At 36.7% G+C, this 17,497-nt stretch overlaps 1 protein-coding gene across 1 annotated transcript; it reads right to left on the bottom strand.

The window, feature by feature from the left end:
- Positions 1 to 363: 363 nt before the first annotated feature.
- On the bottom strand, positions 364 to 782 carry LOC124742973 (the record flags this gene model as incomplete). The annotated part of the gene is made up of 1 exon (XM_047248834.1): positions 364 to 782. A coding segment is annotated over exon 1 (419 nt), but the record flags the coding sequence as incomplete, so codon positions are not given.
- Positions 783 to 17,497: the final 16,715 nt, after the last annotated feature.

The following is a 17,497-nucleotide window of genomic DNA, read 5'->3' as shown; positions in this document are numbered from 1 at the left end:
TTTTACGTTTTTCCCTTATTTTCGTTTTTATCATATTTGTGTTTTTCCTATATTTGTGATTTTCTCAAATTTGCGATTTTCTCAAATTTGCGATTTTCCCATATTTGCATTTTCCCATATCTGTCATTTTCCCATATCTGTCATTTTCCCATATTTGCCATTTTCCCATATTTGCCATTTTCCCATTATTTATGTACCCATCCTACCAACTGATTCCTTCTACTCATGTTTTGCCACAAAATTTTCTGCTGCAATATTTGCGAGTTTCCAATATTAGCGATTTTCTCACATTCGGGTTTTTCCAATATTGAACATTTTCCCATATTTGCCATTTTCCCACATTTACCATTTTCCCATATTTACCTTTTTCCCATATTTACCTTTTTCCCATATTTACCTTTTTCCCATATATGCGTTTTTCCCATATTCTCGTTTTCCCCATATTCTCGTTTTCCCCATATTCTCGTTTTCCCCATATTCTCGTTTTCCCCATATTCTCGTTTTCCCCATATTCTCGTTTTCCCCATATTCTCGTTTTCCCCATATTCTCGTTTTCCCCATATTCGCGTTTTCCCCATATTTGCGTTTTCCCCATATTTGCGATTTTCCCATATTTGCGATTTTCCCATATTTGCGTTTTTCCCATATTTGCGTTTTTCCCATATTTGCGTTTTTCCCATATTTGCGTTTTTCCCATATTTGCGTTTTTCCCATATTTGCGTTTTTCCCATATTTGCGTTTTTCCCATATTTGCGTTTTTCCCATATTTGCGTTTTTCCCATATTTGCGTTTTTCCCCTATTTGCGTTTTTCCCCTATTTGCGTTTTTCCCCTATTTGCGTTTTTCCCCTATTTGCGTTTTTCCCCTATTTGCGTTTTTCCCCTATTTGCGTTTTTCCCCTATTTGCGTTTTTCCCCTATTTGCGTTTTTCCCCTATTTGCGTTTTTCCCCTATTTGCGTTTTTCCCCTATTTGCGTTTTTCCCCTATTTGCGTTTTTCCCCTATTTGCGTTTTTCCCCTATTTGCGTTTTTCCCCTACTAGCGTATTTGCTATATGTGCGTTTTTCCCATATTTGCGTTTGTCCCATATTTGCGTTGTGGCCACATTTGCGTTGTGGCCACATTTGCGTTGTGGCCACATTTGCGTTGTGGCCACATTTGCGTTGTGGCCACATTTGCGTTGTGGCCACATCTGCGTTTTTCCCATATTAGCGTTTTTCCCATATTCCCATATTTGCGATTTTCCCATTACTTAGGAACCCATCCTACCAACCAATACCTTCTTCTACTCAAGTTGTGCCACAAAATTGTCTTCTGCCATATTTGCGATTTTCCCATAATTGCGAGATTCCAATGCTAGTAAATTTCCCATATTTGCGAATTTCAAATTTTTGAAATATTCCCATTTTTGCGATTTTCCCATCTTTCCGATTATCCCATCTTTCCGATTTTCCCATTTCTCCGATTTTCCCATTTCTCTGATTTTCCCATTTATGCGATTTTCCCATTTATGCGATTTTCCATTTTTGTGATTTTCAATTTTCTACGATTTTCCCATATTTCCGATTTTCCCATATTTGCGTTTTCTTCATTTTTGCATTTATCCCCTATTTGCGTTTTTCCCATATATGCGTTTTTCCCATATATGCGTTTTTCCCATATATGCGTTTTTCCCATATATGCGTTTTTCCCACTTTTGCGATATTCCCACTTTTGCGATTTTCCCACTTTTGCGTTTTTCCCATATTTGCGTTTTTCCCATTACTCATGAACCCATCCTACCTACCGATTCCCTCTTCTACTCAAGTTGTGCCACAAAATTCCCTTCTGCCATATTTGCGATTTTTCCATAATTACGGGATTCCAATACTAGTGATTTTCCCATACTGCGTTTTTCCCATTTTTGCGATTTTCTCATTTTTGCAACTTTCTAATTTTTGCGATTTTCCCATATTTTCGATTTTCCCATATTTTCGATTTTCCCATATTTTCGATTTTCCCATATTTTCGATTTTCCCATATATTCGATTTTCCCATTTTTGCGATTTTCTCATATTTGTGATTTTCCCATATTTTGTTTTTCCCATATTTTGTTTTCCCATATTTGTATTTTTCCCTTATTTTCCATTTTCCCATTTTTGCCATTTCACCATTTTTGCGTTTTTCCCATCACTCGTGAACCCATCCTACCAACTGATTCCTTCTACTCTTAATGTGTGACAAAATATCCTCTGCCATATTTGCGAGTTTCCAATATTAGCTATTTTCGTATATTCGCGTTTTTAACATATTTGCGTTTTTCCTATTTTATGTGCTTATCCCATATTTCCGTTTCTCCCTAATTTGCGATTTTCTTATATTTTCATTTTTCCCCTATTTTCATCTTTCCCATATTTTCATTTTTCATATATTTTCATTTCTCCCATATTTTCATTTCTCCCATATTTGCGTTTCTCCCATATTTGCGTTTCTCCCATATTTGCGTTTCTCCCATATTTGCGTTTCTCCCATATTTGCGTTTCTCCCATATTTGCGTTTCTCCCATATTTGCGTTTCTCCCATATTTGCGTTTCTCCCATATTTGCGTTTCTCCCATATTTGCGTTTCTCCCATATTTGCGTTTTTCCCATAATTGCGTTTTTCCCATAATTGCGTTTTTCCCATAATTGCGTTTTTCCCATAATTGCGTTTTTCCCATATTTGCGTTTTTCCCATTACTCATGAACCCATCCTACCTACCGATTCCCTCTTCTACTCAAGTTGTGCCACAAAATTCCCTTCTGCCATATTTGCGATTTTTCCATAATTACGAGATTCCAATACTAGTGATTTTCCCATACTGCGTTTTTCTCATTTTAGCGATTTTCTCATTTTTGCAACTTTCTAATTTTTGCGATTTTCCTATTTTTTCGATTTTCCCATATTTTCGATTTTCCCATATTTTCGATTTTCCCATATTTTCGATTTTCCCATATTTTCGATTTTCCCATTTTTGCGATCTTCTCATATTTGTGATTTTCCCATATTCTGTTTTTCCCGTATTTTGTTTTCCCATATTTGTATTTTTCCCTTATTTTCCATTTTACCATTTTTGCCATTTTACCATTTTTGCGTTTTTCCCATCACTCGTGAACCCATCCTACCAACTGATTCCTTCTACTCTTAATGTGTGACAAAGTATCCTCTGCCATATTTGCGAGTTTTCAATATTAGCGATTTTCTCATATTCGCGTTTTTAACATATTTGCGTTTTTCCTATTTTATGTGCTTATCCCATATTTCCGTTTCTCCCTAATTTGCGTTTCTCTTATATTTTCATTTTTCCCATATTTTCATTTTTCCCATATTTTCGTTTCTCCCATATTTGCGTTTCTCCCATATTTGCGTTTCTCCCATATTTGCGTTTCTCCCATATTTGCGTTTCTCCCATATTTGCGTTTTTCCCATATTTGCGTTTTTCCCATATTTGCGTTTTTCCCATATTTGTGTTTTTCCCATATTTGCGTTTTTCCCATTTTTCCGTTTTTCCCAATTTTGCGTGTTTCCCATTTTTCCGTTTTTCCCATTTTTGCGTGTTTCCCATTTTTCCGTTTTTCCCATTTTTGCGTTTTTCCCATTTTTGCGTTTTTCCCATTTTTGCGTTTTTCCCATTTTTGCGTTTTTCCCATTTTTGCGTATTTCCCATTTTTGCGTATTTCCCATTTTTGCGTATTTCCGATTTTTGCGTATTTCCCATTTTTGCGTATTTCCCATTTTTGCGTATTTCCCATTTTTGCGTTTTTCCCATTTTTGCGTTTTTCCCATTTTTGCGTTTTTCCCATACTTGCGTTTTTCCAATATATATGTTTTTCCCATATTTGCGTTTTCCCATTTTAGCGTTTTAGCTATATGTGCGTTTTTCACATTTTTGCAATTTTTTCATATTAAAGTTTTTTTTACATATTTGAGTTTTTCCCAAATTTGCGTTTTTCCCATATTTGCGTTTCTCCCATATTTGCGTTTTTCCCATATTTGCGTTTTTCCCATATTTGCGTTTTTCCCATATTTGTGTTTTTCCCATATTTGCGTTTTTCCCCTATTAGCGAATTTGCTATATGTGCGTTTTTCCCATATTTGCGTTTGTCCCATATTTGCGTTGTGGCCACATTTGCGTTGTGGCCACATTTGCGTTGTGGCCACATTTGCGTTGTGGCCACATTTGCGTTGTGGCCACATTTGCGTTGTGGCCACATTTGCGTTGTGGCCACATTTGCGTTGTGGCCACATTTGCGTTGTGGCCACATTTGCGTTGTGGCCACATTTGCGTTTTTGCCATGTTTTCGTTATTGCATACTTGCGTTTTTCCCATATTAGCGTTTTTCCCATATTAGCGTTTTTTTACATATTAGCGTTTTTCCCATATTAGCGTTTTTCCCATATTAGCGTTTTTCCCATATTCTCGTTTTTCCCATATTCTCGTTTTTCCCATATTTTCGTTTTTCCCATATTTTCGTTTTTCCCAAATTTTCGTTTTTCCCATATTTTCGTTTTTCCCATATTTTCGTTTTTCCCATATTTTCGTTTTTCCCATATTTTCGTTTTTCCCATATTTTCGTTTTTCCCATATTTTTGTTTTTCCCATATTTTCTTTTTTCCCATATTTTCGTTTTTCCCATATTTGCGTTTTTCCCATATTTGCGTTTTTCCCATATTTGCGTTTTTCCCATATTTGCGTTTTTCCCATATTTGCGTTTTTCCGATATTTGCGTTTTTCCGATATTCGCGTTTTTCCGATATTCGCGTTTTTCCGATATTCGCGTTTTTCCCATATTCGCGTTTTTCCCATATTCGCGTTTTTCCCATATTCGCGTTTTTCCCATATTCGCGTTTTTCCCATATTCGCGTTTTTCCCATATTCGCGTTTTTCCCATATTCGCGTTTTTCCCATATTCGCGTTTTTCCCATATTCGCGTTTTTCCCATATTTGCGTTTTTCCCATACTTGCGTTTTTCCCATATTTGCGTTTTTCCCATATTTGCGTTTTTCCAATATTTGCGTTTTTCCCATTTTTGCGTCGTTCCCATTTTTGCGTCGTTCCCATTTTTGCGTCGTTCCCATTTTTGCGTCGTTCCCATTTTTGCGTCGTTCCCATTTTTGCGTCGTTCCCATTTTTGCGTCGTTCCCATTTTTGCGTCGTTCCCATTTTTGCGTCGTTCCCATTTTTGCGTCGTTCCCATTTTTGCGTCGTTCCCATTTTTGCGTCGTTCCCATTTTTGCGTCGTTCCCATTTTTGCGTCGTTCCCATTTTTGCGTCGTTCCCATTTTTGCGTCGTTCCCATTTTTGCGTCGTTCCCATTTTTGCGTCGTTCCCATTTTTGCGTCGTTCCCATTTTTGCGTCGTTCCCATTTTTGCGTCGTTCCCATTTTTGCGTCGTTCCCATTTTTGCGTCGTTCCCATTTTTGCGTCGTTCCCATTTTTGCGTCGTTCCCATTTTTGCGTCGTTCCCATTTTTGCGTCGTTCCCATTTTTGCGTCGTTCCCATTTTTGCGTCGTTCCCATTTTTGCGTCGTTCCCATTTTTGCGTCGTTCCCATTTTTGCGTCGTTCCCATTTTTGCGTCGTTTCCATTGTTGCGTTGTTTCCATTGTTGCGTTGTTTCCATTGTTGCGTCGTTTCCATTGTTGCGTTGTTTCCATTGTTGCGTCGTTTCCATTTTTGCGTCGTTTCCATTTTTGCGTCGTTTCCATTTTTGCGTCGTTTCCATTGCTGCGTCGTTCCCATTGCTGCGTCGTTCCCACGTTTGCGTCGTTCCCACGTTTGCGTCGTTCCCACGTTTGCGTCGTTCCCACGTTTGCGTCGTTCCCACGTTTGCGTCGTTCCCACGTTTGCGTCGTTCCCACGTTTGTGTCGTTCCCACGTTTGCGTCGTTCCCACGTTTGCGTCGTTCCCACGTTTGCGTCGTTCCCACATTTGCGTCTTTCCCACATTTGCATCTTTCCCACATTTTAGTTTCTCTCATACTTGCATTTCTCCAATTTTTGCGTTTCTCTCATACTTGCATTTCTCCAATATTTGCGTTTTCCCCATTACTCATAAACCCATCCTAGCATCCGATTCCTTCTTCTGCTCAAATTGTGCCACAAAATTCATTTCTCCCATATTTGCGATTTTCTGATTTTCCGTTTTTTGCGTTTTTCACATTTCATTTGCTTTTCCCTTAATTACGCTTTTCCCATTTTTGCGTGTTTCCCATTTTTGCGTTTTTCCCATTTTTGCGTTTTTCCCATTTTTGAGATTTTCCCATTTTTGAGATTTTCCCATTTTTGAGATTTTCCCATTTTTGCGTCTTTCCATTTTTGCGTCTTTCCCATTTTTGCGTCTTTCCCATTTTTGCGTCTTTCCCATATTTGCCTTTTTTCGCATTACTCACGATCCATCCCACCAACCGATTCCTTCTTCTAGTCAAGTTGTGCCACAAGATTCTTTCCCCCATACTTGCGATTTTCTGATTTTCCAATTTTTGCGTTTTTCCCATTTTTGCGTTTATCCCATATTTGCTATTTTCCCATATTTACGATTTGCAATATTTGTTTTTTTCTCATATTTGCATTTTTCCCATATTTGCCTTTTTCCCACATTTGCGTTTTTCCCATATTTGTGTTTTTCCCATATTTGTGTTTTTCCCATATTTGCGTTTTTCCCACATTTGCGTTTTTCCCACATTTGCGTTTTTCCCACATTTGCGTTTTTCCCACATTTGCGTTTTTCCCACATTTGCGTTTTTCCCACATTTGCGTTTTCCCCACATTTGCGTTTTCCCCACATTTGCGTTTTCCCCACATTTGCGTTTTTCCCACATTTGCGTTTTTCCCACATTTGCGTTTTTCCCACATTTGCGTTTTTCCCACATTTGCGATATTCGTTTTTCTCCTATTTGCGTCTTTGCTATATGTGCGTTTGTCCCACATTTGCGTTGTGGCCACATTTGCGTTGTGGCCACATTTGCGTTGTGGCCACATTTGCGTTGTGGCCACATTTGCGTTGTGGCCATATTTGCGTTGTGGCCACATTTGCGTTGTGGCCACATTTGCGTTTTTGCCATGTTTTCGTTTTTCCCATATTTGCGTTTTTCCCATATTTGCGTTTTTCCCATATTTGCGTTTTTCCCATATTTGCGTTTTTCCCATATTTGCATATCTCCCATATTTGCGTTTTTGTCATATTTGCTATTTTGCCATATTTTGCGTTTTTCCCATATTTTGCGTTTTTGCCATATATGCGATTTTGCCATATTTGCGTTTTTCCCATATTTGCGTTTTTCCCATATTTGCGTTTTTCCCATATTTGCGTTTTTCCCATATTTGCGTTTTTCCCATATTTGCATTTTTCCCATATTTGCGTTTTTCCCATATTTGCGTTTTTCCCATATTTGCGTTTTTCCCATATTTGCGTTTTTCCCTTACTTGCATTATTCCCATATATGTGTTGGTTCAAATGGCTCTGAGCACTATGGGACTCAACTGCTGAGGTCATTAGTCCCCTAGAACTTAGAACTAGTTAAACCTAACTAACCTAAGGACATCACAAACATCCATGCCCGAGGCAGGATTCGAACCTGCGACCGTAGCGGTCTTGCGGTTCCAGACTGCAGCGCCTTTAACCGCACGGCCACTTCGGCCGCCATATATGTGGTGTTCCCATATTTGCGTTTTCCCATTTTAGCGTTTTTGCTATATGTGCGTTTTTCCCATATTTGCGTTTTTCCCATATTTGCGCTTTTCCCAAAATTTCGTTTTTCTCACATTTGCGTTTTTCCCATATTAGCGTACTTCCCATATTTGCGTATATCACATATTTGTGTTTTTCCCATTTGCGATTTTCCCATATTTGCTATTTTCCCATATTTGCCATTTTCCCATATTTGCCATTTTCCCATATTTGCCATTTTCCCATATTTGCAATTTTCCCATATTTGCCATTTTCCCATATTTGCCATTTTCCCATATTTGCCATTTTCCCATTACTCATGAACCCATCTTACCAACCGATTCCTTCTACTCATGTTGTGCCACTAATTTATCTTCTACTATATTTGTGAGTTTCCAATATTAGCGATTTTCCCATATTCGCGTTTTTCCCATATTCGCGGTTTGCCATATTTGCCATTTTCCCATATTTGCCATTTTGCATTATTTGCCATTTACCATATTTGTGTTTCTCCCATATTTGCGTTTTTCGCATATTTGCGTTTTTCCCATATTTGCGTTTTTCCCATATTTGCGTTTTTCCCATATTTGCGTTTTCCCCATATTTGCGTTTTTCCCATATTTGCGTTTTTCCCATATTTGCGTTTTTCCCATATTTGCGTTTTTCCCATATTTGCGTTTTTCCCATATTTGCGTTTTTCCCATAGTGCGTTTTTCCCATGTTTGCGATTTTCTCATTTTTGCACCTTTCTAATTTTTGCGATTTTCCAATATTTTCGATTTTCCCATTTTCTCGATTTTCTCATATTTGTGATTTTATTTATATTTGCGTTTTTCCCAAATTTGCGATGTTCCCAAATTTGCGATGTTCCCAAATTTGCGTTGTTCCCAAGTTTGCGATGTTCCCAAATTTGCAATGTTCCCAAATTTGCAATGTTCTCAAATTTGCAATGATCCCAAATTTGCAATGTTCTCAAATTTGCAATGATCCCAAATTTGCAATGTTCCCAAATTTGCAATGTTCCCAAATTTGCAATGTTCCTAAATTTGCAATGTCCCCAAATTTGCAATGTCCCCAAATTTGCAATGTCCCCAAATTTGCAATGTTCCCAAATTTGCAATGTTCCCAAATTTGCAATGTTCCCAAATTTGCAATGTTCCCAAATTTGCAATGTTCCCAAATTTGCGATGTTCCCAAATTTGCCATTTTTTCAAATTTGCCATTTTCCCATATTTGCCATTTTCCCATATTTGCCATTTTCCCATATTTGCCATTTTCCCATATTTGCCTTTTGCCATATTTGCCATTTTCCCATATTTGCCATTTTCCCACATTTGCCATTTTCCCACATTTGCCATTTTCCCACATTTGCCATTTTCCCGCATTTGCCATTTTCCCACATTTGCCATTTTCCCACATTTGCCATTTTCCCACATTTGCCATTTTCCCATATTTGCCATTTTCCCATATTTGCCATTTTCCCATATTTGCCATTTTCCCATATTTGCCATTTTCCCATATTTGCCATGTAGCCATTACTAATGAACCTATCTTTCCAACCGATTTCTTCTAGTCATGTTGTGCCATAAAATTCTCTTCTGCTATATTTGCGAGTTTCCAATTTTAGCGATATTCCCATATCTGCGTTTTTCCCATATCTGCGTTTTTCCCATATCTGCATTTTTCCCATATCTGCGTTTTTCCCATATCTGCGTTTTTCCCATATCTGCGTTTTTCCCATATCTGCGTTTTTCCCATATTTGCGTTTTTGCCATATTTGCGTTTTTGCCATATTTGCGTTTTTGCCATATTTGCGTTTTTGCCATATTTGCGTTAACCCCATATTTGCGTTAACCCCATATTTGCGTTAATCCCATATTTGCGTTAATCCCATATTTGCGTTTTTCCCATATTTGCGTTTTTCCCATATTTGCGTTTTTCCCATATTTGCGTTTTTCCCATATTTGCGTTTTTCCCATATTTGCGTTTTTCCCATATTTGCGTTTTTCCCATACTCGCGTTTCTTCCATGTTTCAATTATCCCATATTTGCGTTTTTCTCATATTAGCGTTTTTCCCATACTTGCGTTTTTCCAATATATATGCTTTTCCCATATTTGCGTTTTTCACGTTTTTGCAATTTTCCCATATTAAAGTTTTTTTTACATATTTAAGTTTTTCCCAAATTTGCGTTTTTCCCATATTTGCGTTTTTCCCATATTTGCGTTTTTCCCATATTTGCGTTTTTCCCAAATTAGCGTTTTTCCCATATTAGCGTTTTTCCCATATTCGCATATTTGCGTTTTTCCCATTACTTATGAACCCATCCTACCAACCAATACCTTCTTCTACTCAAGTTGTGCCACAAAATTGTCTTCTGCCATATTTGCGATCTTCCCATAATTGCGAGATTCCAATACTAGTGATTTTCCCTTATTTGCGTTTTTACCATTTTTGCGCTTTTCCCATTATTCATGAACAAATCCCACAAACTGATTCCTTCTTCTACACAAGTAGTGCCACAAAATTCTCTTCTGCCATATTTGCGATTTACCCATAATTGCGAGATTCCAATGCTAGTAAATTTCCCATATTTGCGAATTTCAAATTTTTGCAATATTCCCATTTTTGCGATTTTCCCATCTTTCCGATTATCCCATCTTTCCGATTTTCCCATTTCTGCGATTTTCCCATTTATGCGATTTTCCCATTTATGTGATTTTCCATTTTTGTGATTTTCAATTTTTTACGATTTTCCCATATTTCCGATTTTCCCATATTTGCGTTTTCTTCATTTTTGCATTTATCCCCTATTTGCGTTTTTCCCATATATGCGCTTTTCCCATATATGCGCTTTTCCCATATTTGCGTTTTTTTCCATATTTCCTTTTCTCCCATATTTGCGTTTTTTCCATATTTCCTTTTCTCCCATATTTGCGTTTTTTCCATATTTCCTTTTCTCCCATATTTGCGGTTTTCCCATATTTGTGCTTTTCCCATATTTGTGCTTTTCCCATATTTGTGCTTTTCCCATATTTGTGCTTTTCCCATATTTGTGCTTTTCCCATATTTGTGCTTTTCCCATATTTGTGCTTTTCCCATATTTGTGCTTTTCCCATATTTGTGCTTTTCCCATATTTGTGCTTTTCCCATATTTGTGCTTTTCCCATATTTGTGCTTTTCCCATATTTGTGCTTTTCCCATATTTGTGCTTTTCCCATATATGCGTTTTTCCCATAAATGCGTATTTCCCATATATGCGTTTTTCCCATATATGCGTTTTTCCCACATATGCGTTTTTCCCACATATGCGTTTTTCCCACATTTGCGTTTTTCCCACATTTGCGTTTTTTCCACATTTGCGTTTTTCCCACATTTGCGTTCTTCCCACATTTGCGTTCTTCCCACATTTGCGTTCTTCCCACATTTGCGTTCTTCCCACATTTGCGTTCTTCCCACATTTGCGTTCTTCCCACATTTGCGTTTTTACCACATTTGCGTTTTTACCACATTTGCGTTTTTACCACATTTGCGTTTTTACCACATTTGCGTTTTTACCACATTTGCGTTTTTACCACATTTGCGTTTTTACCACATTTGCGTTTTTACCACATTTGCGTTTTTACCACATTTGCGTTTTTACCACATTTGCGTTTTTACCACATTTGCGTTATTACCACATTTTCGTTTTTACCACATTTTCGTTTTTACCACATTTTCGTTTTTACCACATTTTCGTTTTTACCACATTTTCGTTTTTACCACATTTTCGTTTTTACCACATTTTCGTTTTTACCACATTTTCGTTTTTCCCACATTTGCGATTTTCCCACATTTGCGATTTTCCCACATTTGCGATTTTCCCACATTTGGCATTTTCCCACTTTTGCGATTTTCCCACTTTTGCGATTTTCCCACTTTTGCGATTTTCCCACTTTTGCGATTTTCCCACTTTTGCGATTTTCGCACTTTTGCGATTTTCCCACTTTTGCGATTTTCCCACTTTTGCGATTTTCCCACTTTTGCGATTTTCCCACTTTTGCGATTTTCCCACTTTTGCGATTTTCCCACTTTTGCGATTTTCCCACTTTTGCGATTTTCCCACTTTTGCGATTTTCCCACTTTTGCGATTTTCCCACTTTTGCGATTTTCCCACTTTTGCGATTTTCCCACTTTTGCGATTTTCCCACTTTTGCGATTTTCCCACTTTTGCGATTTTCCCACTTTTGCGATTTTCCCACTTTTGCGATTTTCCCACTTGTGCGATTTTCCCACTTGTGCGATTTTCCCACTTGTGCGATTTTCCCACTTGTGCGATTTTCCCATTTGTGCGATTTTCCCATTTGTGCGATTTTCCCATTTGTGCGATTTTCCCATTTGTGCGATTTTCCCATTTGTGCGTTATTCCCATATTTGCGTTATTCCCATATTTGCGTTTTTCCCATTACTCATGGAGCCATCCTACCTACCGATTCCCTCTTCTACTCAAGTTGTGCCACAAAATTCCCTTCTGCCATATTTGCGATTTTTCCATAATTACGGGATTCCAATACTAGTGATTTTCCCATACTGCGTTTTTCCCATTTTTGCCATTTTCTCATTTTTGCAACTTTCTAATTTTTGCGATTTTCCCATATTTTCGATTTTCCCATATTTTCGATTTTCCCATATTTTCGATTTTCCCATATTTTCGATTTTCCCATATTTTCGATTTTCCCATATTTTCGATTTTCCCATATTTTCGATTTTCCCATATTTTCGATTTTCCCATATTTTCGATTTTCCCATATTTTCGATTTTCCCATATTTTCGATTTTCCCATATTTTCGATTTTCCCATATTTTCGATTTTCCCATATTTTCGATTTTCCCATATTTTCGATTTTCCCATTTTTGCGATTTTCTCATATTTGTGATTTTCACATATTTTGTTTTTCCCATATTTTGTTTTTCCCATATTTCGTTTTCCTATATTTGTATTTTTCCCTTATTTTCCATTTTCCCATTTTTGCCATTTCACCATTTTTGCGTTTTTCCCATCACTCGTGAACCCATCCTACCAACTGATTCCTTCTACTCTTATTGTGTGACAAAATATCCTCTGCCATATTTGCGAGTTTCCAATATTAGCGATTTTCGTATATTCGCGTTTTTAACATATTTTCGTTTTTCCTATTTTATGTGCTTATCCCATATTTCCGTTTCTCCCTAATTTGCGTTTTTCTTATATTTTCATTTTTCCCATATTTTCATTTTTCCCTTATTTTCATTTTTCCCATATTTTCATTTTTCCCATATTTTCATTTTTCCCATATTTGCGTTTCTCCTATATTTGCGTTTTTCCCATATTTGCGTTTTTCCCATATTTGCGTTTTTCTCATTTTTGCGTTTTTCCCATTTTTGCGTTTTTCCCATTTTTGCGTTTTTCCCATTTTTGCGTTTTCCCATTTTTGCGTTTTTCCCATTTTTGCGTTTTTCCCATTTTTGCGTTTTTCCCATTTTTGCGTTTTTCCCATTTTTGCGTTTTTCCCATTTTTGCGTTTTTCCCATTTTTGCGTTTTTCCCATTTTTGCGTTTTTCCCATTTTTGCGTTTTTCCCATTTTTGCGATTTTCCCATATTTGCGTTTTTCCCATATTTGCGTTTTTCCCATACTCGCGTTTCTTCCATGTTTCAACTATCCCATATTTGCGTTTTTCTCATATTAGCGTTTTTCCCATACTTGCGTTTTTCCAATATATATGCTTTTCCCATATTTGCGTTTTTCACGTTTTTGCAATTTTCCCATATTAAAGTTTTTTTTACATATTTGAGTTTTTCCCAAATTTGCGTTTTTCCCATAATAGCGTATTTGCCATATTTGCGTTTTTCCCATATTTGCGTTTTTCCCATATTTGCGTTTTTCCCATATTTGCGATTTTCCCATATTTGCGTTTTTCCCATATTTGCGTTTTTCCCATATTTGCGTTTTTCCCCTATTTGCGTTTTTCCCCTATTAGCGTATTTGCTATATGTGCGCTTTTCCCATATTTGCGTTTGTCCCATATTTGTGTTGTGGCCACATTTGCGTTGTGGCCACATTTGCGTTGTGGCCACATTTGCGTTGTGGCCACATTTGCGTTGTGGCCACATTTGCGTTGTGGCCACATTTGCGTTGTGGCCACATTTGCGTTGTGGCCACATTTGCGTTGTGGTCACATTTGCGTTGTGGCGACATTTGCGTTGTGGTCACATCTGCGTTTTTGCCATGTTTTCGTCATTGCATACTTGCGTTTTTCCCATATTAGCGTTTTTCCCATATTAGCGTTTTTCCCATATTAGCGTTTTTCCCATATTAGCGTTTTTCCCATATTAGCGTTTTTCCCATATTAGCGTTTTTCCCATATTAGCGTTTTTCCCATATTAGCGTTTTTCCCATATTAGCGTTTTTCCCATATTAGCGTTTTTCCCATATTAGCGTTTTTCCCATATTAGCGTTTTTCCCATATTAGCGTTTTTCCCATATTAGCGTTTTTCCCATATTAGCGTTTTTCCCATATTAGCGTTTTTCCGATATTAGCGTTTTTCCCATATTAGCGTTTTTCCCATATTCGCATATTTGCGATTTTCCCATATTAGCGTTTTTCCCATATTCGTATATTTGCGATTTTCCCATTACTTATGAACCCATCCTACCAACCAATACCTTCTTCTACTCAAGTTGTGCCACAAAATTGTCTTCTGCCATATTTGCGATCTTCCCATAATTGCGAGATTCCAATACTAGTGATTTTCCCTTATTTGCGTTTTTACCATTTTTGCGCTTTTCCCATTATTCATGAACAAGTCCCACAAACTGATTCCTTCTTCTACTCAAGTAGTGCCACAAAATTCTCTTCTGCCATATTTGCGATCTTCCCATAATTGCGAGATTCCAATGCTAGTAAATTTCCCATATTTGCGAATTTCAAATTTTTGCAATATTCCCACTTTTGCGATTTTCCCACTTTTGCGATTTTCCCATTTTCCTAATTGTGCGATTTTCCCATTTGTGCGTTTTTCCCATATTTGCGTTTTTCCCATTACTCATGGACCCATCCTACCTACCGATTCCCTCTTCTACTCAAGTTGTGCCACAAAATTCCCTTCTGCCATATTTGCGATTTTTCCATAATTACGGGATTCCAATACTAGTGATTTTCCCATACTGCGTTTTTCCCATTTTTGCGATTTTCTCATTTTTGCAACTTTCTAATTTTTGCGATTTTCCCATATTTTCGATTTTCCCATATTTTCGATTTTCCCATATTTTCGATTTTCCCATATTTTCGATTTTCCCATATTTTCGATTTTCCCATATTTTCGATTTTCCCATATTTTCGATTTTCCCATATTTTCGATTTTCCCATATTTTCGATTTTCCCATATTTTCGATTTTCCCATATTTTCGATTTTCCCATTTTTGCGATTTTCCCATTTTTGCGATTTTCTCATATTTGTGATTTTCACATATTTTGTTTTTCCCATATTTTGTTTTCCCATACTTGTATTTTTCCCTTATTTTCCACTTTCCATTTTTGCCATTTCACCATTTTTGCGTTCTTCCCATCACTCGTGAACCCATCCTACCAACTGATTCCTTCTACTCTTAATGTGTGACAAAATATCCTCTGCCATATTTGCGAGTTTCCAATATTAGCGATTTTCGTATATCCGCGTTTTTAACATATTTTCGTTTTTCCTATTTTATGTGCTTATCCCATATTTCCGTTTCTCCCTAATTTGCGTTTTTCTTATATTTTCATTTTTCCCATATTTTCATTTTTCCCATATTTTCATTTTTCCCTTATTTTCATTTTTCCCATATTTTCATTTTTCCCATATTTTCATTTTTCCCATATTTTCATTTTTCCCATATTTTCATTTTTCCCATATTTGCGTTTCTCCCATATTTGCGTTTCTCCCATATTTGCGTTTCTCCCATATTTGCGTTTCTCCTATATTTGCGTTTTTCCCATATTTGCGTTTTTCCCATATTTGCGTTTTTCCCATATTTGCGTTTTTCTCATTTTTGCGTTTTTCCCATTTTTGCGTTTTTCCCATTTTTGCGTTTTTCCCATTTTTGCGTTTTTCCCATTTTTGCGTTTTTCCCATTTTTGCGTTTTTCCCATTTTTGCGTTTTTCCCATTTTTGCGTTTTTCCCATTTTTGCGTTTTTCCCATATTTGCGTTTTTCCCATTTTTGCGTTTTTCCCATATTTGCGTTTTTCCCATATTTGCGTTTTTCCCATATTTGCGTTTTTCCCATATTTGCGTTTTTCCCATATTTGCGTTTTTCCCATATTTGCGTTTTTCCCATATTTGCGTTTTTCCCATATTTGCGTTTTTCCCATATTTGCGTTTTTCCCATATTTGCGTTTTTCCCATATTTGCGTTTTTCCCATATTTGCGTTTTTCCCATATTTGCGTTTTTCCCATATTTTCGTTTTTCCCATATTTTCGTTTTTCCCATATTCGCGTTTTTAACATATTTTCGTTTTTCCTATTTTATGTGCTTATCCCATATTTCCGTTTCTCCCTAATTTGCGTTTTTCTTATATTTTCATTTTTCCCATATTTTATTCGTTTTTATCATATTTGTGTTTTTCCTATATTTGCGAATTTCCGAAATTTGCGATTTTCTCAAATTTTTGATTTTCTCAAATTTGCATTTTCCCATATTTGCATTTTCCCCTATCTGTCATTTTCCCATATCAGTCATTTTCCCATATTTGTGGTTTTCCCATATTTGTGGTTTTCCCATATTTGTGTTTTTCCCATATTTGTGTTTTTCCCATATTTGTGTTTTTCCCATATTTGTGTTTTTCCCATATTTGTGTTTTTCCCATATTTGTGTTTTCTCCATAATTGCGTTTTTCCCATATTTGTGTTTTTCCCATATTTGTGTTTTTCCCATATTAGCGATGTTCCCTTATTTGCGTTTTTCCCATATTTGCGTTTTTCCCATATTTGCGTTTTCTCCATAATTGCGTTTTTCCCATATTTTCGAATTTGCCATATTTACATTTTTCCCATATTTGCGTTTCTGCCATACTTGCGTTTTTCCCACGTTTGCGTTTTTGCCATATTTGCGTTTTTCCCATATTTGCGTTTTTACCATATTTGCGTTTTTCCCATACTTGCGATTTTGCCATATTTGCGATTTTGCCATTTTTGCGGTATTCCCTCATTTGCTTTTCGCCATTATTGCGTTTTTCCCAATTTTTCGTTTTTCCCTTGTTTTCGTTTTTATCATATTTGTGGTTTTCCTATATTTGCGAATTTCCGAAATTTGCGATTTTCTCAAATTTTTGATTTTGTCAAATTTGCATTTTCCCATATTTGCATTTTCCCCTATCTGTCATTTTCCCATATCTGTCATTTTCCCATATTTGCCATTTTCCCATATTTGCTTTTTCCCATTGTTTATGAATCCATCCTACCAACTGATTCCTTCTACTCATGTTTTGCCACAAAATTTTCAGCTGCAATATTTGCGAGTTTCCAATATTAGCGATTTTCTCACATTCGGGTTTTTCCCACATTTGCGATTTTCCCATATTTCACATTTTGCCATATTTCCGATTTTTCCATATATGCGTTTTCCCCATATTCTCGTTTTCCCCATATTCTCGTTTTCCCCATATTCTCGTTTTCCCCATATTCTCGTTTTCCCCATATTCTCGTTTTCCCCATATTCTCGTTTTCCCCATATTCTCGTTTTCCCCATATTCTCGTTTTCCCCATATTCTCGTTTTCCCCATATTCTCGTTTTTCCCATATTTTCGTTTTTCCCA

Source organism: Schistocerca piceifrons, unplaced genomic scaffold (assembly GCF_021461385.2).
Source record: "Schistocerca piceifrons isolate TAMUIC-IGC-003096 unplaced genomic scaffold, iqSchPice1.1 HiC_scaffold_2394, whole genome shotgun sequence".
Classification (NCBI taxonomy): domain Eukaryota; kingdom Metazoa; phylum Arthropoda; class Insecta; order Orthoptera; family Acrididae; genus Schistocerca; species Schistocerca piceifrons.
The sequence above is the reverse complement of the archived record's forward strand: the minus strand, read 5'-3'. Positions and strand labels throughout refer to the sequence as shown.